Source organism: Paramisgurnus dabryanus, chromosome 10 (genome assembly GCF_030506205.2).
Source record: "Paramisgurnus dabryanus chromosome 10, PD_genome_1.1, whole genome shotgun sequence".
NCBI classification, from domain to species: Eukaryota; Metazoa; Chordata; class Actinopteri; order Cypriniformes; family Cobitidae; genus Paramisgurnus; species Paramisgurnus dabryanus.
The window spans coordinates 22,569,930-22,597,034 of NC_133346.1; the positions used below are offsets into that span (position 1 = coordinate 22,569,930).

Below are 27,105 nucleotides of genomic sequence, written 5' to 3' on the forward strand. Positions count from 1 at the left end.
GCCCCGACGCGAAGCGGAGGGTCTTGTATCACACTGAAGGGGCTTATTTCCCAATAACTACCGGCTGCCTCTACATTATCCCGCTTATTACACGGCTACTTGTAACATAAGAAAAAAAACTGGACATGAATATGAATTTGAAACATTTTATTGGCATATTTGTTTTAAATTAACATTTTTATCCTTCCGCGAAACTTTGCACAGATGCATAAAATGATCGTAATACCTTATTAAGATCCTCTGCTTCATACTTGTCTGTCTCCATTTTTTCTGTTTTAGCCAGTCTTTGAGAAGTTTTAATGCCCATTCTGTATTTTTTTGTGTGTTGGCTTCGTAGCTGTCATGATCTATTTTGTCAAGTTCAGTCTCAGTAAGCTCTCTATGTCTTGTCGTTGTTCGTTCTTCTATCCACTGTTTAAATGTTTTGTTTTTTCCGTACATGTTAAAATTAATGTCAAAATGTCGTGGTTGTCCAGTGTTTGTCACAAGATGGCGCCAAACAGTAATCTTTATTGGCGCGGAGCGATTTAAATCGTACAAGTAGTACCGGCTATGCGTTATTACTTTGGAGCGGTTATTATTTGAAAAGAACGAACCTGCAAATGTCTCAACTGACCAATCAGAATCAAGCATTCCAGAGAGCCGTGTAATAAAGTCAAATAAACAATGCTTTGCTAGGCTATGTATTTGACCATGTGTGCATACGTTCGCATACATGTAAAAAGCTGACTATACTCTGTGCTTTACAAGCTAAATATTTTACTCTCAGCAGCTAACTCCATATGAACCCTTTTAAGTGCATTTGTTGCTATTATATACTATTATATTCTCAGTCCAAGGTTGTGAAGAGTTTAAAGTAGAATCTTGGAGTTGGCAGCCATCTACCGGTACGATAATTTGAGTAAATGCCTTAATTTATTTTAAAATACTTAGATTGATTGACAAATATTCCAATTCATTTTTTTGTTACATTTTTATAACTGCACATCGGAAATTGACAAAAGCTTTTGTTACTAGGGGCCAACACAAAGACCATTACATTTTTTTTTGCAATGCACATGTGCTTCACATGCATCATACAGTAGCCAAATTACCACTTCAGTATCAGATATGCATTAATTTTCAGTAATTCAGTGGGCCATTGTCAACTATTCCTTACACCTTGCCGAACTGCGCAATCCTGTGCATGGCAGTGCCGGCAACCCCTCTGAAAAGCATTGTCTCTAATGGAGAAAAACATGGGGTCACTAAATAAACAAAAGTTTAGAGGAGGTAGTTCGCAGGCAGAGGAAATGGGCAGGTTTCCCCTCGGTCCATATGTCAGCAATTTGGGGGCATTGTGTACCTTGGCCTGCAAGAGAGGCGCATGATCGATGGTGGGGTGAAAATCCAGAGTCGCTGGCTCGGCGCACAGCCCCGAAAATTGCTTTCAGCTGATAGCTTCATTTCACTTGACATTTATCAAGTGGATTACTGTGTGTTCCTCTGTTTATCACTACCATGATGGAGAGGATTGCGATGGAAGCGGGGAGGCCAAATGTTTTTCCTTCTGTGTTGCAGAAAATATATACATGTAAATTGGCTCTGTAAACCTTTTAGTTGACAGTAAACGTGCATTACAGAAACATATATGCAGCAATGTGCTGGACTGTCACCTTAAACCTTAAAGCTGTGTCGAAATGGGGTCCATTCATGAATAAAATCTCATCAAATAGTGCAGTGTAGTTTTAAAGGTGCCATTTTCAACCAGAATTGAAAATTCTCACATCATTTACTCATACTCCCTTCACATACAATCTGAATAATCGTAAATACGAGTTTCATAGTCACAGAATTGACATGGGTAACTTGCCATATTTACCACTGGGGAACTCTAAGCTAACTTTGATGCCCGAGCTGGGTCATAAACATTTAAAGGGATAGTTCACCCAAATATGACAATTCTGTTACCATTTACTCACCCTTGTCTAGTTTTAAACCGGTTTGAGTTTCTTTATTCAGTTAAAGGTGCATTGTGTAACTTTTAGAAGGATCTCTTGACGGAAATGCAATATAATATACATAACTTTATTATCAGTGGTGTATAAAGACCTTAAATAATGAAGAGTTATGTGTTTATTACTTTAGAATGAGATGTTTTATCTACATACACCGCGGGTCCTCTTACATGGAGGTCGCCATTTTGTTCCACCATGTTTCTAAAGTAGCCCTAAATGGCAGTTTTGTCACTACTGTATTTTGTCTTAGACGACAACATGTTTGTCCTGTAGCGGCTACCGTAGCTTTCTCTTTGTGTTTTGGTAAATGGTGGACTGAGCAGTTGGTTGCAATTCACAGTCTCACTGCTAGATGCCGCTAAAATGTACACACTGCACCTTTAAACACAAAAGAAGATATTTTGATAAATTATGGTATATCTTCTTTTGTGTTGAACAGGATAAAGAAATGAATACATGTTTAAAACGACTTAAGGGTAAATTATGACAAAGTTCAACAAAAATAAAAAAAATTCTTTAACTTAGCAGAGGGGTGACTTTTCTACACAGCGGCTACACTGCCTTGTCTTGTCATTAAAGTTTTACATATTTACATCCATAAAGAAACCATCATGTGCATACTGTATGTGCAGTAAAAATAGCAATTATTTAACTGAAAGTCCAGAATCATTAGAAAGTGTTATTTACAGTACTGCTGTAAAAAGTGGAGCTGTTGATGCATGCTTTACAACAGACCGGATACTGCATTGTAGTCAGAATCCAAATTAATCCTAATTCTGTACAACAGCAAAGCACAATGAACTTGTAATTATGACTTTAGATGTGGTTAGTAGGACATTTCTGATCCTAGTGTTTGATTTCTCTTTTTTAGCTGAGTGCAGGCTTATTCTGTAACTTTTTTCTTTTAAAATAATTAAAATTCAGTTCTTGAGCCAGTACTTAAAAATGAGTGTTCATAACTTTCTCCTTACACAGGTAAGCTTAAAATAATGATTAACAAGCGGAGCTTTCTGGTTGGATTTAACAGGAAATGTCAGATGTCATTCGATACATGGAAATATAAGTGTTGTAATATTTTATTTAAACAAAGATGGTGATAGAGAGGCAAAAGTTACACGGTTAAAAGTATCTGTAGGAATTACAGTATTACTGGCAGCTGTTTGCCAGTAACTTACTGTATATTTAAATTAATCTTTACAAAATAAAAATAAAATAACAGCCTAACAGTTTAACAGGGAACCAAACTCTGAATGAAAAAGCAGGATTTTTGGTTCCCAGAATGCTTTGCATGAAGCTTTTATTTTATAGTTTATTCTGTAAAGACAAAGACTTGTTTCATGTACATTTAACTGTGAACAAACTGTTGCCAGTAAATAAATATAATTAAATATACAGTAAGTAGATTTGTCTTTGTAATGGCATTGGATGGTCTAAAAATTTTTAAAGCTTTGATTTTTGAAGGTACGCTTCTTAAATGTGAACTACTTTACTTACGAAGACGTATGAAGATTTACGTCACCCCCGTCAAAAACTTAGGCAGCTGATTTGTTGCCTTGCTGCCTCATGAGGCAATGACTTCGAAGGCATGAAGGCAGCTCAGAGAAAGACTTTCGGACACACTTCATAGGCAGCGTGTTTGAAATATAAACAGAGAGCGCCTTTGTAGTGTTGTATTTCTCAAGACTGGTCTCAAGACCACTTCTTAAAGGTCTTGGTCTCATCTTGGAATCGACTGCATTTTTACTCGGTCTCGTCTCGGTCTCAGACAAAGAGGACTCAAAATTTTATTTGAAGACTGATGGCACATCACAATTTTTTTATCATTTATTTTATGCATTTTATTCAGGTTTGGCATATGATGTTGGCATTGTTTAAGTTTCACCCAATGACAGTTTTTCTAATTTTATGACTAAAAACACCTGCATTGTGTTATGTGGATGGCAAGCCATGGTAAGACAGTTCAGATTAAATGGTTAAAGGGTTTCAGCTCTTTAGGGTTTGTTCACTTTTATTTGCTTATAGATAAAGATAAATTCCCACATATCTGCAGTGCCTTTGATTATCTTATCAACTTCTTTGATGGCACACACAAACACACACCCACGCATGCACAAACACACACAGAAGTGCCTAATCATATGCATATTCCACATTTTATCATAAGTGTTTTAATGCAGTGACTTGCATTGGTCTTGGTCTTGGTCTCGACTTGGTCTCGACCCTTTAAAGTATTGGTCTTGTCTCGGTCTCGGCCTGTCTTGGTCTTGGTCATGACTTGGTCTCGGTTTAGGTGGTCTTGACTACAACACTACGCCTTTGTGATAACTATTCACATATTTGAAAATTACAATACTAATTTCATGCTAGAAATGCAATTAAAAGGTGTAAAAAGTGGAAATATACATTTATTTACACTAAATTTGTGCTCCAGCCACATTCTTGGCTGACATTTAATTTTTTCGAACTTGCCCAGGATCGACCAATCACATTCCCCATGCGCACACACGCATAGAATTGTGGGCAAGATCTCAGGAGTCAGGAAGTAAACCTGAAAAATGCTGCTGCAGATGGCAATAGTTTTCGGACGCAGCCTAGATAATGATATTAACCGAATGCTCTCACGTATTATAAGTTCCTCAAATACTTTTGGTTCAAATCCGCTTAATCCCCGGCCTACAGTATTAGAAATTGACTTCAAAGACCCATGCGGCCTTACCATCCAAAAACCTTTTGTTACTTGGGGTCAACACCAAGACCATTGATTTCTTTAGTCAATACACATGCTTCACTTGCATTAACTTGCTGCATTAGATGCATTCATTCAGAAATGCCCCTTTTTGTTGGCAGAATCCGTTAAGAGTCTGATAATTCTTATTTAAAATAACTCATCACAGTCATATACCCCTGTGATGGCATCAGGGTTAAGTACATTTTGAAAGAGTTTTCATTTTTTGGCTAAACTATTCCTAACCAACACATCCGGCATCGTTTTGTCTCGCAATGCGTATGAAATCGACTACATTCCCTTTCTAGTTTACATGCAAATGATTTAAAACGGAACTGCATTATTCATCATCTTAGTCTTGTGTCAATGCTAGAACACTGATATGCTGGTTAGGTGAAAATATAACCACTTTACAGACAACGGGGTCTCCAGCGAGAGAGCAGAGCAGTGCTATTATACTTTCCTCGTCCGCGTGCGCTGATTACGGTCCGTGCACGCATCCGTACGCGCAGATAGTTACCGGGGGCTCGAGAGCGCATTTAATCACTTCAGTAGCATCGAATTGGCTCTCGCGCGCTCGACGCGTCCTCGCTTGAAGTGCGCGAGCCACCCCGAACGCCTCATCAAGAATCCAATCAGTTTAAGCGCAAGATGCACTTTGCTGGAGATGAAAAGAGATTTTCTGCCGGGATGTCGGTGGCATAAGGGCACGACTGCATATGCAAAGTGGATGTGAAATTAGCGCGGATTCTCTTGCATCTGATAGTCATGCATATATCAGGCGAGCGTGTAAGGAGTTCAAAACGAATCCTTTACTCGTGAATGCATTATTCATTCTTGGTCTAAGGTCAATCTGATCGCTTTTTAAAGAATTACACAACTTAATATTGTGGCCTAGTTTTGCTGCATTGATGGCCTTGGATTTGGCCGTGTGCTTGGATTTATAGGATGCGTCTACCGGATGTTTTCAAGGCAGTACTATTTTGAATTCTTTTTGTTTTTGTAAACATTTTTTGAGTTTTTGTTGATAATGCGTGTTTTTTGCCTTTTTTTTGAAACTGTAGGTGCATTGATATTTTGGGTCAGATTTCCGGAAAACTACATCCTAAAAGTGCTTTGTAATTTTCTCTGAAGCAGTGGGATATTCCAAGTGGCTCCTCCCTCTTTTAAAATAGCCAATAGTGCTTAGTTTATTTCACATTCGGGTGCTTCTCATTTCCTATTAGTGCAGCTTTCCTTTCCTTAAGTCGTAGCTCCACCCTTCAGGATGCTGGGGATGGATGCGAGGAATCAAAGCAAGTTCATTCTCTTTGATAAAAAAAAATAAGTCTTTGGTTTCCCCGGACTTTTACACTTTTACACGGAAAATTTACACTTTGTAGCTGCGGGCAAAAATGTGCTGGTTTTGGGTGTGTCCTTTAAAATGCAAATGAGCTGATAAAATGCAAGCACTGATCGCCCATAATGGTGATTTGTTGAAATTGAAACTCAGTTGTGCTGTCAATTATTTTTCTCATTTTCTATCTCTCTCTCTCTCTCTCTCTCTCTCTGCCCTAAATGGCATTGCCGTGGTTGGATAGTGCAAATTTAAGCCCGATTTATAGTCGTGCGTAAGTTCTATGGCGTAGGCTATCCGTAGCCTGTGCATAGCTCTGCGTAGCCTGACGTGCACCTTGCAAAATTTTTAACAGTGCGTCAGTTCTACGTGTCATAAGTATTTCTGTTTGCGACGATGAAAACAAAGAATGGCCCAGTTGAGGAGTGATTTAACTCAAACTGCATCAAAAGTCGCTGTTTATTTACTTCTATCATTGCTGGTTTTCTCAAATCATACACAACAAGTTGCTGTTTCTTCTTTGTTTGTGGGTTAATTTGCCAAGCTTCTTCTTTGATGGTGGCGCTGCTACTGTGGTTACATGCGTGGATACTGCCTACCAGTGGTCTGCGCACGTGTTTGCACGTCGATGCGGACGATGACACAAATGTATAAATGAAAACCGATGCGGAACCTACGCTGACCTACGCACAACTATAACGAGGCTGTATTATTGTAACAAGACCCGGTTTCTACGCACAAAAGAGGCAAAATCCGAAAGACTTAAATTTTTTCACATGCTTGCAGAGAATGGTTTACCAAAACTAAGTTATTGGGTTGTTCTTTTTAACATTTTTTAGGTTAATAGAAGCACTGGAGACCCAATTACAGCACTTAAACATGGAATCAGTTTTTCATGCTAATTCTTTAGGGGTGCTCTGAAATGTGCCAAATCTATGTCTATCAATCTATCATTACATATGCTGTCTAAAATGTGTCTTTGTTTACAATAATGTTTACTAACTCATCAAGTATGAGGTAAAGATATGAAGAGGGAGGAGAATTTATACATGCATCAGGTTTTGATAATTCATTTCTACATAGAATACACCTATGTTTTTTCGCTCAACTCCTCTGCAAGCCTCTCATGTTGGCATTAAATAATTTAATAATATAGTCCCAATTTCCTTACATAGTGCAATATTTGAGGAAACAGGCATTTGAAGTGGTTTCTAAAACCATAGTGGACATTATCAAGTCCACTCATTCAATCTCATGATGCACTGCAGCTAACCAATACTATTCCAATAAGTCTCATGAATTCCAGCATCTCAGAGACACTTGGTGCAGCAACATTTTTTGCTGGCTCAGTGTTCAAATTCAGTTGTTTTCATTTACTCATTTAAAGGCACAATATGTAAGATTTTTTAAATAAAATATCCAAAACTTCATGTACAGTGTTATATATAATCCCAAATTTTTTTAAAAATGTTTCAATTCATAGAATTTGCCGTTTTATGAAGTGCTTGTCAATGGTGTCATGTTCGGTCCTCGGTTTTCTGCTTTTAATTCAATAGAAACCATAGGTGTGTTTGACTTCATGTGGCACTGCACAGACTAATCGGCTTGTGACATTTAGGTATTGCAAGAGCTATTTGAAAGCAGGACTTTTGCGATAGTTTCATGTTATATGCTAAACAATCTGTGCAGTGCCACATGCAGAAGTAGTGGATTGCATGCGGACATATGTAACGTCTAGCACATCACATTGTGTGCTTACATTATAATGTAAAAGTTATAAAACTTTCATTACACAATCTATGGCCAGCATTATTAACATTGAAGGTGAAGACTACAACTTCAATCGTTCCACAATCTTTAACAGCACCATCAATCTGCAGCGTTGTTTAGCTAATACAATTTCGGACACAGACGAGATGGTTGAGTTACACTGGTTTCCGGGTCACTGGATAGGGGTCGCAGGAGAAGCACACCTGGAATCTGATGAGAAGATGAAATGCAGAATGATGTCATAAAAAATGTTGATTCATATTGGGCGGAAGTGAAAGACTGTACGTTTTAAATCCTTGTATTTCCTAATTGTGTTGATGTTTTGGAGCACACTTTAGGCCTATCCCTATTCAAAAAAGTATGATTTAATGAGGAAAAGGCTCTGCTGTCTTGTGAGCAGTGGTATTTTATTTTGCAAATGCAAATCTGTTTATAATGCACAATTAGAATTACATTTATAGAGAATTCATGCTGTGGAAATTGCTTCCTTCCGGTTGCCCTCCATCCAACCTGAACGACCCAAACCCGCTATATGTGCAATTACAACTGTGCGCAGAGCGCGCTCATTAGATGAGTCCTATTGAACAGAAACGTCTTTGAGTTTGAAGTGGTTAAACTGTCATTTCAAATCGTCTGGACCTTGTGATTACCGGCACGGGAGGAATTATATATTTAGCTTTAAGTCCGTAGCGATTTCCTGCTCCTGTCTTGATCCTAAGTGACTGGAGCGTTAGATGCCCTCATCTCCACCGATCCCCTCGGGATGACCGTAATCAGCGGCTCAAAGCGCGGAGATACGCGAGATGAGGAGCGCATGACGCGGGTGGGGGTCATGCCACATATGCGCACGCTGCAAGTTCTTACTGCGCAATTTGATGGAGGCACCTGCCATGCAATTTAGTTGGAAGGGCACGCGACTTTGGTGAGAGTTGTTTAGTAAGTCCATGATCAAAACTGACAGTCCAGCCTTGGTTAATAGTGAAAAGAACGAAAGTGTATTCCAGTTCTATGTAAAAATTGGGATGTGCTCCAAAAAATTATTACATTTTAAGGCCAGCTTCCGAACCTTGTATGAAATACTGCAAATAATGCATATTTGTAGCATCCAATAAGACACACTGCAAAGTTTATCACATGAGACACTTTGAAGTATACTTTAATGCACAAAAGTTGCTCTCATCGTTTTGAAACAACAACATCAGGTTTTGCACAAAACCTTGTGAATTCTGGCAAAAAATATTTTTTTCAAATTCAAAATTTCACAGAAATTATGCTGATTATTTATTTTGTGCCATTGTGTACATCAAATAGGAAAAGCATTTTCACAAGTGGGCTTTTGATCTCAATTGTAGCTTTATCCAAAGTGATTTACATTGCGATCAAGTTATGTGTGTTACCATGGGAATCGAACTTATGACCTTTTTATGGCTACCCAACACAATGCATTACTACCAACTGAGCTACAATCGCACTTGCACACTGTATGTTTTCATAGACCAAAAGTGCACCTTAGCACCTAAAGAGTTCCTATACGGTAGACATAGCCTATTGGTACCAATGTATACCTGTACCTAAATGGTACCTTTTTAAAGAGTAGTGCCCCAGTGCCAGCTTAGGCCAGGGTTTGTTTATGACATGTTAATGACTCTTGAAAGGCCTCAATACAAAACCCAGTACAGGATAGTTGTCAGTCATGTAAAAAGTATACATGCTAATAAGTTAAACATGCCCCCAGAGTTCAATGTCACTACGCCCGGCTCATAGCGACTGGCCGTGATGCATTACAGAGCCCCTCTTGTCAAACATTAGGTCATGAAGCAAGATAATTAATGCACCAGAGCCTAATACATGATAACCTTCATTAAAAAGGATTGTCTTGTAGAAGGTAAATGCAGGGAATGGACAGGAAGTCTACTAATCTGTAACCCGATGCGAAAGGAAGGAAAGAGTCAGGAACCAGCCTTCAGAGCTTTCACCAATCATATTCATCACAGAACCCAGTCCAGCCTCATTAGACCGCAGCGCTGCACTTAACTAAACATCTTTTCCATAAAATAAATGCTTCCAGGTTACCCTCCGCGCAGGCCGCTCGCCCATCTGATCTCAATTACCGCTGCACAACAGTTGAGGAGTGAGCACAACCAATGGCGTTGATACCGAATTCACCAGCTGAAAGTGTCAAGTAAGGAGCACTGCAGTAAATTTTGTATTAAAGAATGGGGGTCGGATCGAATAATTGGTTCCTGGTGCGTTCATTTCCGAGGAATATTAATTATAAGTCGATTCAAACCATGTACTGTATGTATGCGGCCTAGTATTGAGGACAAAGTGGGTTTTATTTTAGACAGAGAATTGACATTTGGTTTAGTTCAAGAGGAAGAAACGAGAAATCTTTAGCGAGAGAAAAGAAGTTCACGTCGCTGGAGGCTTTGGCACCGTTTCCGAAATGCAGAGTCGCTCTGCATCTAATTTTTCTTATGCAGGAAATTGAGAAAAGAACACAACAATGCAATGTGAGGAGAGCTGGAGAGCATATGCTTTCTGTTCACACCGAGGCCTGAAAATAATCCTTGCTTTCCCCTCAGACACGATGCCAAAGTAAAGGCTGATGGGAAGTGTTTGTTTGTCTGTTACTCCTGTGGTCCCCGGATCATTAAAGACACAAATCAATCTTGCATCATTTGGTTTAGCTGTGGTTTAGTCTTGTTTAGGATTTAAGGCGGCAACAACTGTTTCATTATAATGCATTCATTACGAACAAGTTTTTTATACAAAATCTAAGCTATGTCCCCCTTTTCTGATTTAGACAAGACTCCACCATGTGGCAGTAGAATGAACAACAGCCTTTCATTTTCACCTTCTTAAATCATATGGGCTTTTTTTAAGTCATAAAACAATATCAAGTTATGAGCTTTCCAGATATACTTGATGTGTGTGGGATTAACAGTGACAACTTCTTTTGCTTGGTGTATGTATGACATCATATGTACATGTTTTTATTTTGAAGTAAGAAAAAATATAAAGTTACAAATGACTTTGTTAGATATTATGAGAACAGAAATGCTGCAAATTTGAACTAATTTGTGTCATAACATAGTTGAGAAAAGATATGTAACACTTGGTTGAGACCGTGCCAAATCTCCTGTTAAATGTTGGCACTGATAATTAATTCCTGTACAAACATGCAATTATTTTATGAACATGTTAAAAATTATATAAATTTGCTTAAGATCTACATAAAAATTATTGTAAATGTAACATCTTATTTTACCTATGTGTACATTTACAGTACAAAAATATTCACATGCTTTTAAAGGGAATTTAAAATGCCACTTTAAAATGAAAATTCTGGCATCATTTAATCATCCTGATGTTGTTCTAAACCTGTATGAATTTCTTTTTTCTGATGAACTCAAAAAAAAGTTATTTTTGAGAAATGATGGTAAACACGCAGCTGATAGTGTCCATTGACTTCCATAGTAGGAGTAAAAAAATATGATGGAATTTAATGGGAACCGTCAACTGTGTGCTTATCGTCATTTATCAAAATATATTCTTCATCATTTATCACAATACTTCCAAAATATTTTTTCCTACTATGGAAGTCAATGGACACTATCAGCTGCGTGTTTACCATCATTTCTCAAAATAACTTTTTTTGTGTTCATCAGAAAAAAGAAATTCATACAGGTTTAGGACAACATGAGGATGAGTAAATGATGACAGAATTTTCATTTTAAAGCAAACTATCCCTTTAACAAATGACATGATTTTTAGGTCCCGGTAGGTTGTTTTTCATCATTATCTCCCAGATTTTTTATCCCAAATGTTTCACTCATCCTATATCACATTTCATATATGTAAGTAATTGACTCAACAATCTGGATTTAACCAGATTTGTATGCTGCAGCTTTGCAATAATTTTCTCAGAGCTCAAGATCTCATGGGCTCTTCTGGGAAAGACTTGGTATCCCACAGTTCTGGAACAATCTGCACTTAAGCCGTTATTCCGGCCTGGATCAATTCCAGTCTTTCAACTGACAATTTCCTTAAGGGTGCTGCACTGAAGATAAGAATATAGATAAAAGAGAACTGGCGTTTTACATACACTCAGCTGGGTCCTCGTGAAATTGAAATATTAATGTATGCACACCAGTGATGTGGAGAACAGGTGATTTAGTGAGGTTGTAAGCTCTTGAGAAATGAGAGCTAAATGGAAGAAGCCAGACTTTCATCAAGCTCTCACATTTCTCCATGCCTCAATCTCATACATTTTTGTCATGATCAGGGCTTTTGAAAAATAAAACCAATTTTGTAGTTTGCACATACGACCAGCAGAGGGAGACATCTGAATGTAAATACACAATCAGCTTGCAAGGATTTGCATTGTTATTGTAACATAGTCAGTTCATTGTAACTTTAGGAATATTATATATATAATATATAACATATATATACACACACGTGCTGTTAAAAAAAAATTGTACCTTGTATAATCAGTGGTGTAGTCTAGATTTTTGTAGTGAGTATACTGTGATTTTTCCCTCTCACCCTTATGCTCACTCGTCCTAGCGCGACACCTCATAAGCACCACCACACTCACAGATGCATACACTATAGATCTTCATGTAACTAAGAGCATTCTGAAAGTGTACTCATAAACACATAAAATGAATGTGTTCTCAACATGTCAGTTTATTATAAGAAAAAATGACTTTAGAGCCAATGGGTTTACAGCTGGGGAAACTGGACTGATTTTTAGACTGGTTTAGTGTTAATCAGCATCTAACTCGGGGACAAAAGTTACTTAACTGTTTATTAAAATTAAATAAACTGTTTACAATCTTCAATCCGTGGCTAACACATGCATTGAAGGAGAAAAAAATATTCACTCTTTCAATATCTTTTATCTGACAACTATTGATAACATTACCATGTGTAATTTAATGGTGTAAATGTTTTTAATTTATACACATTTAAGATGACCATGAATTAACTCTAATTTGCATAGTCATTGACATTAAAGCTTATTTTTTGCATATAATATAAGCATTGTCTAAAAATGAAAATAGGCTTATACTTAATTATTATTACAAGACCATCATGTAGCCTAATATTTGCAAGTCTGAACTGAACATCAACGCAGACATGAATTTCCTCACAGAAGTTTAAGATCATATACATCTTGAACGTAGATATATAAATGAACACAGAGAAGGAAAGTTTAACACTGTGAAGCACAAGCAAACATGCAGAGGAACTGAAGGCAGCTAAAACCATCAGGATATAATCACGGGCTTATTTTATTGCATTTGGAGCCTTACCTCCAGATAAACTAATAAACTGGACTGATGATTTAAATGTTGTACTCACATGTGCGTCGTAAACTCTATGGATTTTATGTTGCAGCACTTCACTTGTTCACTTCTCCACATGGACTGTTTGTTTACAGTGTCGCGTGAGCAGCTACACTGCAGGTTCGAATTCATTTGGCGCTAAGCAGACCTCTTGGTGATGTCAAAGTATCACGAGAGCGATTCAAAGCAGATTTCTCCATGTGATAAATGGAGTCGCTCTCGCGGTGCTTTGCTGTCACTCGCCTGTGGCGCCACACCAGTCTGCTCCCCAGTTACTTTCGCGTCACTATAGTAATTTGATTTAATAGAAATTCATACGCTGATCGGATCGCGCAGTTCGGCAGGAAGTATATAGCCTAATATGTATTTCAACATAGATATGTATATAAAGGCTAGATTGCTCGTCCGCGCTGATGGCCAATTGAGTTGAACGTCCGCATTTTGGCGGCCATCTTAGGACAGGGCGCTCGCTCACTCGTAGTATTGAGTTTTAATGATGCAGGTACTTTTAAATGACCATAACTTGCTTAATTTTTTACCGATTTTCAAACGGTTTGGTTTGTTATAAACGTCAAAGATGTACCTATGACACTGAATACGTATACTAAAAATAAATAAAAAAATCATGAAACATGTTAAAGCATCCATAATTATAGCCACGTTAATAACGTTTGTAAAAAACCAAACCGTTTGTAAATCCGTCAAGAATTCAGCAAGTTACGAGCATTTTAGTTGGCGTATGTTACTCACCTTCCGTCCACAGCAGCAGGGAGCAGCACTATGGCAGCACTGACCTAAGATGGCCGCCAAGTGACGACACAGCTGACTCCGCCTTGAGCCATCTAGCCTTTATATACATATCTATGTATTTCAACCCGCTAAAGTAGCAAGTGTAGCATGCTAATGGTCAGTGCTTCACATCTATATTATGACTAAAAGTTTAAAAATGTCACAAACCCATGCTGTTACGCATTCTCGCGCTATTTTTAGTGGGTATACGGAAATCCTTGACAATTTCTAGTGGGTATATGGCGTATACCTGCGTATCACGTAGACTACACCACTTCTTGTATTGCACTGTAAGTTGCTTTGGATGAAAGCATCTGCCAAATGCGTAAATGTAAATGATTACAGACAGGATCACATATTACTCTACATGAATGTAAGTATCTATAATTGAAACAACTGTGATGCTGGGATGTTACATGACATATTATTACTTTCTTATTGATAATAGATACTGTGGGCTATACATTCTACTGTACATTAACTTTGTTTTATACTCCATTTAAATGCTTGTATTTACCAAAACCTGGCATGTTAAATGATAATGATCATTTTAATGAAGTTGTAAAATGTAAATGTAATAGATTAAGGCCTGTTTCACAGACAATGTTTAGCTAAAGCCAGGACTAGGCCTTAGTTAAATTAAGAAGTTTAAGCATCTCCTTAAGTGGCGCTGTCCCGCTCACGGGACACCTAAGTTTACGTCAATATTTTCCATAAAAATTTTATGTGTATCACTACAAACTATATATTGTTGGAAAGGTCTAAGCCTCTAGAATACATATATCAACAGTGTTTTATAAAATAAATTATGTAGGGAGAGTAATTGATTCAACTTTACAGAGAGTGCGCCTCAAAACATTTTTAAGCATCTTTTATATACATGCCTTAAAAATATGTTACTGTGAATCGTGAGACAAATTAATGGGACTGACACATTTTAAGATCTGTCGGTGCAAGTTACTTTCAGTTAAGACAGCTCAAACATGTATTTTAGTCTAGGACTAGCCTTAAGCCTTGTCTGCTAAACCAGGTGTATTATTTTTGTGTCAGTCCACAGTAAAGACAATGTCAGGTTTCCATTAGAATATGGGCCATGCATCACAAAGTGCACTATATAAATGATGTCAATGTGGTTGTATAAGCATCAAATGAAGTTGAAGTACATCAAACCTCAAACCAAGTACCTTTGGCATGCAAATTAGCTTTAAACCAGCTGATGTCATTTTTTGTTAGTGTTGTTACAGGTGTACTGCAGCAAAGCAACCACAGATCCAAGCAGATGTAGTTATCACATTATCAAAGGGGATAGCGAAATCCAGCAATTGTTTACTCATTGTCATCGTCTTTTCTCTCAACAGGGAAAAATACAGCTAACAAAATAAGCTCTTAGAACGTTCCTAAAAAGTGGCTAAAATTCCCATTAAATTATGCAAACACATTTATGTTGTCAGAACATTTCTTGGTTATGTCAATTATAGAGAAACATTACATTACTATGATTTAAAAAAATAATAATATTCTGATTGTTCTGTAAAATATCGCTGTAGAAAACTATTCACTTTTACAAACCAATTTCTTTCCTGTCATATATAAAATCTCTCAAACAGAGGTTTTGTTAAGTGTGGTGTGGACAGAACCCAAGTGCAATAGCTCTTATACAAAAGACTTTATTAAATAACAAAAATATCCTCAAGGGGGGAAACAAAGGCAATAATTCAAATAATATACATAACAAAACATCCTGCCCTCAAGGGTATTTTTGCAAGGCACGCGAGACGTTTTCTAAATATACACAATAATCCAGCACAAAACAGCAAGACATTAAGGCAGTTTCTAAATCAGAAGGCTGCAGCCTCCGGAGGTCGCATATGCAGGCTGCATACATCATTAAACCTAGTTTAAGTTAACAGAGCATTACATTTGCAAGTCATAAAGATATTACAACAATTACGATTAACTAAGAATAATAGTCAACTTTATAATTGATAATATTGTGAAAGAAGACAGTGACGATGCCGTTTGCAGCCTACAAATGCGATCTCCGGAGACTGCTTCCGATTGAGAAACAGCCAACAAAGGAGAGGAACTATAATGAGGGCAGGAACTATTAATTGGATAATTAACAAGGGGGCGGGGTAATGTGCTTCCCCACACAAACATGAGACCCAGAGCATAAGTTTGGACCCTGATACCAAGGAACAAGAAACAAGACAAGAACTGAAGGTCACGATCCAAACATTATGCTCTGCCACATCAGATAGGGCTGTCATGATCCTGTCACATGAAACTTGACACAAAGAGCACAGGGCTGACAGGATTATGACAGGTTAAGATGTTGACTTTTTGTTTCATTTAGGCTGCATTTACAGTATACTGTCTGTTTGAAGTGACTCAATTCCATTTTTTTTTCTCTCAAGTGGCATAGATCAGATATGACCTACGGACGTGTACGTAGAAATAAAGTTCATAGATTCTGATATTCTCTGATTGGTTTTGGGCTTCAGCTTCGTAGTGCAGTAATGTTGAAGTTTTATGTCTTGTATAATCAATTTGTCTGTCCCCATTACATATCGCGACCTTTTACTTCCTCTGTTGTTTAAGCTGTTCCGGGTAAATATGGCCAACTTGAATTGTTTCGCCAAGTGTTTAGTGTAAATGCTTATATCGCATATTAGTGGCTTTTAAAAGTTGATGTACTGTAAACAGGTCATCAAAAAATTGATATAGCCAACAAATCAGCATTGGGCATCAAGATCGGTAGTGTAAATCCAGCCTTAAAGTCACAATTATGGTGATCAGCGTTTGCTTTAGTTGGACCCTTGACCCTTTACTTTTTGTCTTTAGTTTTTCTAGTTGCTGTAATTGTGTTTGTTTGCAAGGCACATTTAAAGCATTAAAATTCAAATGAAAATGTGACGTGTCTGAACGCATGACATTATTACTGCACAAAATGCAGCAGGATTGTAACAATCTGATATTCTGAAGGATTTTCAAATACATGTTCATACTTTCATTAAGACACAAAGATGTCAATGATCAGTGTATGAATCTAAAAAATGGTGACAATCAAATGAAAAGCTTAATGCTGCAATGCGTGTTGGGTGTCAGCATAGAATAAAACTCATCCGTGACATCCATGATTCCCAGCTTGCCTTGAGGCATAAATAAATAATGAATATGTTTTACTGTGTTCTTTGTTTGCTTTTATTTTTGCTGTAGGGATGGGCGATATCAGATGGCATTATTATGCAGATCTTATCAGTAAAGCCAGTTCCATGATTAGTAGTAAATCGGCATCACCGGCAAAATGTCCGTGGAATGAATGCGATATTGCATAGCTTGTAAGTGAACTAAGCTTTGTGTAGTAAATCCCACTCCATCTGATGGCAATATAATCACCGAACTGGCTTTACTGATGAGATGGGCATGACATGAGTTGATCTGTTTACCTAAATATTTTGTTGCTTGTCACCATTGTTGAGATTTATAAGCTGATTCTTGATGTTTATTTGTCTAAATTATGCATAACTGGTGAAAGTTTTATATGCACAGTGTTTCAAAATGCCAAACTACCATAACACTGCTGGATCTCATGCTGTAGTATCACCAAACACTTTTGATGAGCGAGTAACCTCTGGATCAGCAAATCAAGTTACTAGATGATCTTAATCATGTGATCACATTATCACTTGGCTTTCTTTCCAAAAGGTCTTTTAAATACACACAGAGCAGCCAGAAAAACATGTTAAAAAGACAAGGGTCAAAAGTCCAACTTTGCAGTGGCGGCTTGTGACTGCTCATCTGAGGGGCGCTAATTCAAAATAAGTGTTCAGAGTGTCATGTGTGTTGCTTGCGTTTTCAAAATATGTGTTTGTTGTTTGTCAAAATAAGAGCCTGCTACACACGCGTCACACCGAAATGATAAAAGAAACGCTCACGTTCACAAAATACACGCAAGACACTCCCTTAACAGTAAACTCTGATTACGCATGAGATTATGCGAGTATCTAGCAAACACGAGCGTCTCTTTTATCATAAACCCTTTTTTTATGACCCCCCTTATTTTGACAAGACACGTGATGCACACAGGATCTCTCGACGCGCAGAACACATTTTTGAGAAAAGGAACCACACACATGACGGGCTACGTACATGTTGTGACGAACTTCGCATCGAGCACCCTCGAAAGAAGAAGTCACCGGCCCCCACTGCAACTTTGATGACCATAATGATGACTTTAAATAAGGCAAGGCAAGTTTAATTGTATAGCATATTTCATTGTAAGAGTCTGAGAGATTTTTGTGACCTACACTAGTCGACCTACCCGCAGGTCTATAGTCTCTTTTTCACTTCTAACAACACAAACAGCAACATATAACATCTGTCATTTGCATAACAAGCATAAAAGCTTTTACATACAAAATACACGGCAAAAAATGACTTTTTTTTTCCTGTTTTTAATATTCGACTGAAAACAATACAAAATGCTAAGTAAAAAAGTCATTTTTTGCAGTGTATATGTTTTAAACATTGCGTGAACATTAAAACATGACGTAATCATGACGTTTAAAAATAATAGTATGTCTCTTACATTTACATAACAAAAAAAAATCTTTAAAACATTGTTTTACGTAACATTTGTGGGAATTTTCAAAGAACATTCTTAGATCTTAATTTTGTTAGGTGGGATTGAAGTCACTGGGTGCAATCAGCTGTCATTTGTTATATTTTCTTTTGTGTTAAACATTATAAAGAAGCTCAAATAGGTTAATGGGGGTGACTAAATGATGGCAGAATTTTCATTTTGGGGTGAGATAACCCTTTAACCATTGACCTTAAACATTGTATATATTGCAGTCTGTCTGACTTAGAATATTACTGGCTATTAGATAAGATCATTGCACATCAAATTTCAGTGTTTGTCTAAAAGTTTTGGGCGAGTGTCCAAGCTGAAGTGACCTCATCATATCCTGCTGCGTTGAGTTTGTTTGGGCGTAGTCACCGAGAGAGAGAGAGAGAGAGAGAGAGAGAGAGAGAGAGAGAGAGAGAGAGAGAGAGAGAGAGAGAGAGATTGTGAAAGGTGTGGCTTCTGCTTTACGGGAAGAAAGACGTTTGGCAAAGGTAAAGTTGGTTATTTGTAGCGATTTTAAAGACTTTTTTTGTGCCATTTACCGAAATAATCGAATAGTTTTTATGACATTCGTCACCAAATGTTTTGTTAGGCAGACGCGCTAATGTTTTGTTTTGTTTTATTCTGTTTGATCCCATCGATATAGTTCAGTGATGTGTAGCGGATCGTGTTGCTCGTAACATTGTATAAACAATTTGGTATGCGATTCTCATCGCGTTATGTTGGCGCGTGATCAAATCTCATTCACGCGTAACGCATTGAAGCTTGTAACTGTAAATCAATAATATTTTCATCTTGTTACAGGAATAAAACCCAACACAACCATCATCTTCAACAATGGCTTCTGTATGGGTAGGTCCTGACAAAAAGTTACTTTTATTTTTTTAGTGGCATAAACAATTCAAGATCAAATGTCACTATGTTTATATAAAGTTATATGTATTATTAATGTTTCTATTTGATATTGTATTCACATTGCTTAACTTATTGTAATCTGTGTATTTACTTTTTGTTTCAGGATGATTTAGATCTTCTCCTGGACTCTCCCTCCTCTCTTACTGTAACGGTAAGAATGTCAACATGTTTTATAGTTTTATAGCTCTTATATAACCTGCGGTCGCCCTGTATTGTATCATAAAATTGTAAAAATGTCTGCTTGATGTTACATCCATATTCTGTGTAGTCAACAGCACGTGGCACCATTAAAGAAAAGCCCGGCTTCAATCCAAGTGAGGATGCGGCTGCTTTAAGGAAAGCTATGGAGGGCATTGGTAAGTTGATATTTAAAGGTGTGGTTAGACGGCTGTAAATATTACTGTTCAAACATTCATATAAGGTGTTGGCAGAGTGCTTTACCATTGGTTTGTTCTTGTTCTTCAACAATGGGCACTGTGGGTGTTTAAGTGTGTGTGTGTTTGCATTTTTCATTCTTTAGGGACCACTGAGAAAACTATTATTGACATTTTGACTCAAAGAAGCAATGCCCAGCGTCAGCTGATCTGTAAAGCATACCAAGATGCTACAGGAAGGGTACAACTTTATTTTCACACATGTAGTACAAACTTTGCATGTGAGACTGTTGTTGAACTTGAAAGCAGGCTGGTTTTAGAGAGGTTTTGGCCACTTTTGTAGCAATCTGGTTTTAACTGGACAGGCTGGAAGGATCTGACCCACCAGCTTGACCAGGGTGGAAGACCAGCTTTGCAAGGTTGGGAAGACCAGCGTAAACCTGCTACATCCATCTTAAACCAGCTAAAACCAGCCAACAAGCTTGGCCAAAATGGTTTTAGCTGGTGGGACAGCTGGTTTTCCAGCCTGACCAACAAACACCAGTTTGACGAAACCAGCTACATCTATCTCACATCTATCTGGTGGGTCAGGTGGTTTTCCAGCCTGATAGGATTTGGCTTGACCAGCTAAAAAGTGTCCAAAACCCCTAAAACCAGCTTGCTAGTCCAGTTAAACCAACTAAAACCAGACTGGGAGAGCTGTCTTTTCAGAATTTATGTTTAATAAACAACCATATGTTTTTGTGTCTCAGAGTCTTTCCGATGATTTGGAAGGGGAAACCCATGGACATTTTGAAGATATTTTGGTGGCCCTAGTAACTCCTCCTGCTAAGTTTGACTGCCACGAATTTAAACGGGCAATAAAAGTAAGACCTTCAAGCCGTTCCAGATTTTATAAATGATTTGGTAGCTTTAATCAGTTTATAGTTTGGTTGATACTAGTATATGTAAATAAAAATTATTTGAACATCATCCAAGATTAAAAAAATGAAATGGTTGCTAATAGATTGTGTTGTCAACATAGGGTGCTGGTACAGATGAAAGCATTTTGATAGAAATGTTTGCATCGCGCTCCAACAATCAGATCAAGGCTATGATCGATGCATATTTGGCAGGTTTGTATTTCAAAGCTTACTTCACTTTTCTCCCTTAAATGCAGAAGAAAAGCTTATATGGCACAAAACGTTATGTCTGATCTATATTACAGAAACCAAAAGGTCTCTTATTGATGACCTTAAATCTGAAGTGTCAGGAGACTTTGAAAAAACCCTGCTGCTCATTGCTGAGGTTCAGTCAAATCGATTGTCCAGATTCATATTTAAATTCATTCAAATAAATTGCAGGCACCAAACTTACCAGTTTCTCACTTATTTGTTTTTCGGTCTAATTTAAAGGGCAAACGAGACCAGAGTACAAACGTGGATGCAGCAAAAGCTAAACAAGATGCCAAGGTGAAGACTCAGATTTTTTGACAAAAAGCTAAAAAATTAAATGTATGTCTAAGGTTACTGTTAACATCTAAGACCTATTTATTTTTAAACATAGACAGTTTCTTACATGGTGCTGGTTTAGCAAACACATAGCTCCTTTAAAAAAGTGGCTTAGTTACCCAGATTAGTTTAACCGAAAGCATTTACTTAACCTCATATTTTGTAGAACGGTAAAGTGAGTGCACACCGCCAGCGACTAGCATTGGCAGAGTAACACAATCAAAGTTATTTCAGTGGAAGCTTGCCGTTTTCTGGCGACATAAAATTGGTGTCAGGAAGTGGGCGTGTCCAGCTACAAGACACAGCTGAGAACAGTTCAACTTTATGCAAATGATGAATGACTTTCAGGGGTGACTACCAATGAGAGTAGCAGTGGAGTTCACATCATCTGTTTTTCGTCAATTTACTGATAGGCTGTTACAGGTTTGTTTATAGTTGTTGCTTTATAGTACTTAGCGCGAATGATAAACTTTTCAGTTTTCCACTACATCTTTATCATGTAAACATAGCCTAAAGTAGAAGTTTACCATAATTTCTGAACTGTTCTCTTCTTGTACAATAAAAGAGAATGGGGACTAGAAAAAGCACAATAGAAGTGTGATAAAACTTTTTTTTATTTAAGTGTAGGCTACTGGTCAGTGACAAAAGGGTTTGGCAAGATGATAAATTAAGTTTTTTTTAAGCTTGTTTTAAAAGTATGCATCAGGTTTATTTCAATGTGCAGTGCATTTATGTTAATTTTATGCAATAAAAAATTACATTTGCACCATTTTTATGAAAGTTAAAATTGAATGGACCTAAAAATGTCAAATGGTGTAACTGCCAATTGTGCCAAAGAATGAGTAATATAAAATATTTTATCCACCTTGAATGATGGCATGTAAGTGTAATCATAATTTTTTTTTAAAATATCATTTTATTGGTTATTTCTAAATGTAAATTTTAATGTGCTTTTGTAATATTTGTCCTATGCTGAAAACAGCTCTGTTTTCTAACTAATCTTTGACAAATGATGTAAAAAAAATCATATTACACTAAACCAGATGATTTTATTCTACATTTTTTATGAATATATTTATATTTTAATAAATAAAAATACTAGTCACACCAATTGAGACAGAGCGGTTACACCACATTGACATTTTTGCAATTATCCCCAAAATATTTGTTCAAAATGAAATAAAACCAGAAATTTTAGACTTGGACCTCAAAAAAGAGAATACAAGAAATGTGCAAATTTATTAAGTTTTGGTCACTATTCAATTTCATTGTAAAAAACATCTTACACTTTCTGTGTAGAATAGAGAAGCTTGGACATTTTGCTGTAATTTCTCCTTTTGAGTTTTACAATGACACATAGGGAAATGACAGAAATGTTGTTGAATCATCCCTTCAAAACTTCACAGATCTTGTATGAGGCCGGGGAGAAGAAATGGGGCACAGATGAAAGCAAATTCATCGACATTCTGTGCAACAGGAGCGTTTCCCAGCTCAGACAAAGTATGATCACTATCCTAATATAATATACACATTTACATATTATATGTCACCCTGCCTATGCAATCCAAAAGTCTCATAATCTAATGATTTCAATTTTGAAAGTTTGATTTCACCCATTGATTTCAATCTTTCAAATGATCTTAAAGATATTTCACAGAATGTTCTTTACATTATGAAGATGTTTTATGTAGAAAACAGTAAATCACAAAGAAATAACTTCACCTGAGTTTTCACAGACTGGGTTAAAGGTATACATGTGATCAAACTGGTATGCATATGACTATGTGTAATATGTCACGTTCAGCAGTATGAAATGGCTTCTTGTTATGTTGTGTTATAGCTCTGGTTGAATATAAGACTCTGAGTGGAAAGACTCTTCAGGAGAGCATTGAAAGCGAGATGTCTGGAAAACTGGAGGAAATTCTTGTGGCTATAGGTAACATTAAACCTTTTCCTAAAGCACCACTGTTACTGTTGTTCAGGGTTGCGAATTTCAACAAACACCTGACCCCAGATATTAATTTTAATTTAGTGGATATCTCCGCTCAGACATGAATAATGCTTTCTGTTGTGGTATCATTGAGAGATTTGCTATTATATGTCCAAGTGACAAAACTTTATATTTTCACCTTGCGAATGATAAAATTACCTTAGACCCAAGCAATATCAAGAGACCATAATATCATAGAGTTGAGGACCCAAAATCACCTAACAACACCCTAAGAACTACCCGAAAGATCCAAGCAATGACACAGTAACACTGTTATCACATTGGCAACCTGTCCTTGAAGAAGTTCAGTTTTATGGTATATTTATATTGATCATTTAATTCTCATACGTCATTTTAAACTACTTTTCTGTTTAGTTAAATGTGTGAAGAGTGTGCCAGCGTACCTTGCAGAGCGCCTGAATAAAAGCATGAAGGTTAGACCTGTTTCTCCATTCTCTTCCTCATTTTTGGCACAGTTCTGAAGAATTACCCATACGAGGAAAATGCTTAAATGAAATATGATACTATCATGAACAATATGCATAGTAAGCTGACTTTTTGAATAGAAATACTTTAATTGTGTATCATTCAGGGTGCTGGTACCACTGAATCAACCCTAACTAGAATCATAGTGAGCCGATCAGAAATCGACCTGCAGGACATCAAGGCAGAATATAAGAAACTGTTTGGCTGCACTTTACAATCTGCCATTCAGGTAAGAGTCAATACATTTGAACTTAAAGAACCTCAAAGCAATTCTGCTTGCTTTGTAGACATGATGCTTTGAATAGATTGGATTTTAATTAATTAATTAATTAATTTTCATTTATTCAGATTGCATGGCAATTGTCTTTTGCTGTGAGCTCACTTTTTTTTAATGGGCTGAAGTGGATAAACTACATTTTGCAAGTATACACTGTCAGAACAAATGGTCAAAAAATGGCCCAAGCTGTCACTGGGGCAGTACCCTTTAAAAAGTTCCTTATATACCTTATACATTTACATACATATAAATCTCAATATATTTGGTACCAATATATTTTAACCCCTCTTGAGGTACTACTAATATGCTCTTTAGATGCAAAGGTGTACTTTTTTTATAGGCAACAGTGATTATTTTTTTGACCATTTGTTTGTCAGTGTATGAAAAAAACATTTTCTTTGTATTTACAAATCTGCTGCATTACGTATGGGCACATTTATCCCCTATTTTACTGTCTATTTTACTTCACTATAAAGTTGTTGTTTGCTTCATGCCTGTCTCTTTTCTTTCTACACAATGTGCTAAACACAGTCCTTTGGTTTTTAACAGGTTTTTCCCCAATTAATAGGAGAGTTGATTTAGCACATGCTTGCAACCTACAGTCTTGTTCAAAATAATAGCAGTACAATGTGACTAACCAGAATAATCAAGGTTTTTAGTATATTTTTTTATTGCTACGTGGCAAACAAGTTACCAGTAGGTTCAGTAGATTCTCAGAAAACAAATGAGACCCAGCATTCATGATATGCACGCTCTTAAGGCTGTGTAATTGGGCAAGTAGTTGAATTAGTTGAAAGGGGTGTGTTCAAAAAAATAGCAGTGTGGCATTCAATCACTGAGGTCATCAATTTTGTGAAGAAACAGGTGTGAATCAGGTGGCCCCTATTTAAGGATGAAGCCAACACTTGTTGAACATGCATTTGAAAGCTGAGGAAAATGGGTCATTCAAGACATTGTTCAGAAGAACAGCGTACTTTGATTAAAAAGTTGATTGGAAGGGGAAAACCTATAAAGAGGTGCAAAAAATGATAGGCTGTTCAGCTAAAATAATCTTCAATGCCTTAAAATGGAGAGCAAAACCAGAGAGACGTGGAAGAAAACGGAAAACAACCATCAAAATGGATAGAAGAATAACCAGAATGGCAAAGGCTCAGCCAATGATCACCTCCAGGATGATCAAAGACAGTCTGGAGTTACCTGTAAGTACTGTGACAGTTAGAAGACGTCTGTGTGAAGCTAATCTATTTTCAAGAATCCCCCGCAAAGTCCCTCTGTTAAAAAAAGGCATGTGCAGAAGAGGGTACAATTTGCCAAAGAACACATCAACTGGCCTAAAGAGAAATGGAGGAACATTTTGTGGACTGATGAGAGTAAAATTGTTCTTTTTGGGTCCAAGCGCCACAGGCAGTTTGTGAGACGACCCCCAAACTCTCAATTCAAGCCACAGTACACAGTGAAGACAGTGAAGCATGGAGCATGATATGGGCATGTTTCTCCTACTATGGTGTTGGGCCTATTTATCGCATACCAGGGATCATGGATCAGTTTGCATATGTTAAAATACTTGAAGAGGTCATGTTGCCCTATGCTGAAGAGGACATGCCCTTGAAATGGTTGTTTCAACAAGACAATGACCCAAAACACACTAGTAAACGGGCAAAGTCTTTGTTCCAAACCAACAAAATTAATGTTATGGAGTGGCCAGCCCAATCTCCAGACCTTAATCCAATTGAGAACTTGTGGGGTGATATCAAAAATGCTGTTTCTGAAGCAAAACCAAGAAATGTGAATGAATTGTGGAATGTTGTTAAAGAATCATGGAGTGGAATAACAGCTGAGAGGTGCCACAAGTTGGTTGACTCCATGCCACACAGATGTCAAGCAGTTTTAAAAAACTGTGGTCATACAACTAAATATTAGTTTAGTGATTCACAGGATTGCTAAATCCCAGAAAAAAAAATGTTTGTACAAAATAGTTTTGAGTTTGTACAGTCAAAGGTAGACACTGCTATTTTTTTGAGCACACCCCTTTCAACTAATTGCCCAATTGCACAGCCTTAAGAGCGTGCATATCATGAATGCTGGGTCTTGTTTGCTTTCTGAGAATCTACTGAACCTACTGGTAACTTGTTTGCCACGTAGCAATAAAAAATATACTAAAAACCTTGATTATTCTGGTTAGTCACATTGTACTGCTATTATTTTGAACAAGACTGTACATGTCAGAAGTCACATTAATCTTATCATGTTTGTGTCTTTGTTTTAGTCTGAGACATCAGGAGATTTTTGCAAAACCCTGCTGAAAATCTGTGGTGAAGAGGTATTGTGCTGAATGTACATTTCCATGTTTATATAACATAAAGGATGTGACATTGCTATGGAAGTGCCATTATATGAAGACCACATATCAATGAACGTTTAAATGTAACTTTTTTCAAATAATAATAATACATAATAAAATCTTTATATTATCCAACAAGATTTTTGTATAATATACCATTGCTCATATTCTAGATTCTGGAATTTAGCACTAATGTTTAGCTCAAATATTATCTAACAAGATTTTTGTATAATCAATCAGATCTTATAATCTAGATTTTACATTTGGCACTAATGATATTTGTAATACCACAGACTACATTTTGCTTTCTACAACGTTGATTACAATCTGTATGTGCTTACATTGTAAAAAAAATTATAAATTACAGTAATTGAAGAATAAACTCTGATTACAATGCCCTTTTGAGTTTTGAAATATTTTGTCATCAATGTGTAGTATACCTTCCATCCAGCAGATGGCAGTGAACTACATTTTATTTACTTTTTATTTTAAATCTATTTAAAATGCCTAAGGATGTAATGCCTAATGGCTCATTTTGATACAGAAATCTATTTAAAGCCATACTGATATTTGCTTCCAGCTGCTGTAGTTCAGATTTATTGGTTGTAATGCAAATTTAGTGAATTTG

General features: G+C 36.9%; 1 protein-coding gene across 2 annotated transcripts; it reads left to right on the forward strand.

The window, feature by feature from the left end:
• Window positions 1–18,988: 18,988 nt before the first annotated feature.
• Window positions 18,989–26,875, forward strand: LOC135779537 (annexin A3-like). 2 transcript variants are annotated; one of them, XM_065290304.1, is made up of 14 exons: window positions 18,989–19,095; window positions 19,409–19,456; window positions 19,623–19,670; window positions 19,788–19,875; window positions 20,040–20,134; window positions 20,646–20,759; window positions 20,918–21,008; window positions 21,101–21,180; window positions 21,288–21,344; window positions 22,790–22,883; window positions 23,224–23,319; window positions 23,749–23,807; window positions 23,966–24,088; window positions 26,403–26,875. In XM_065290304.1, exons 2-14 carry the CDS (start codon window positions 19,442–19,444, stop codon window positions 26,466–26,468), a joined length of 1,026 nt encoding a protein of 341 aa, XP_065146376.1. In that variant the 5' UTR covers window positions 18,989–19,095; window positions 19,409–19,441; the 3' UTR covers window positions 26,469–26,875. The 2 variants fall into 2 exon arrangements, with proteins under 2 accessions (XP_065146376.1, XP_065146377.1); XM_065290305.2 differs by lacking the exon at window positions 18,989–19,095 and adding an exon at window positions 19,172–19,302.
• Window positions 26,876–27,105: the final 230 nt, after the last annotated feature.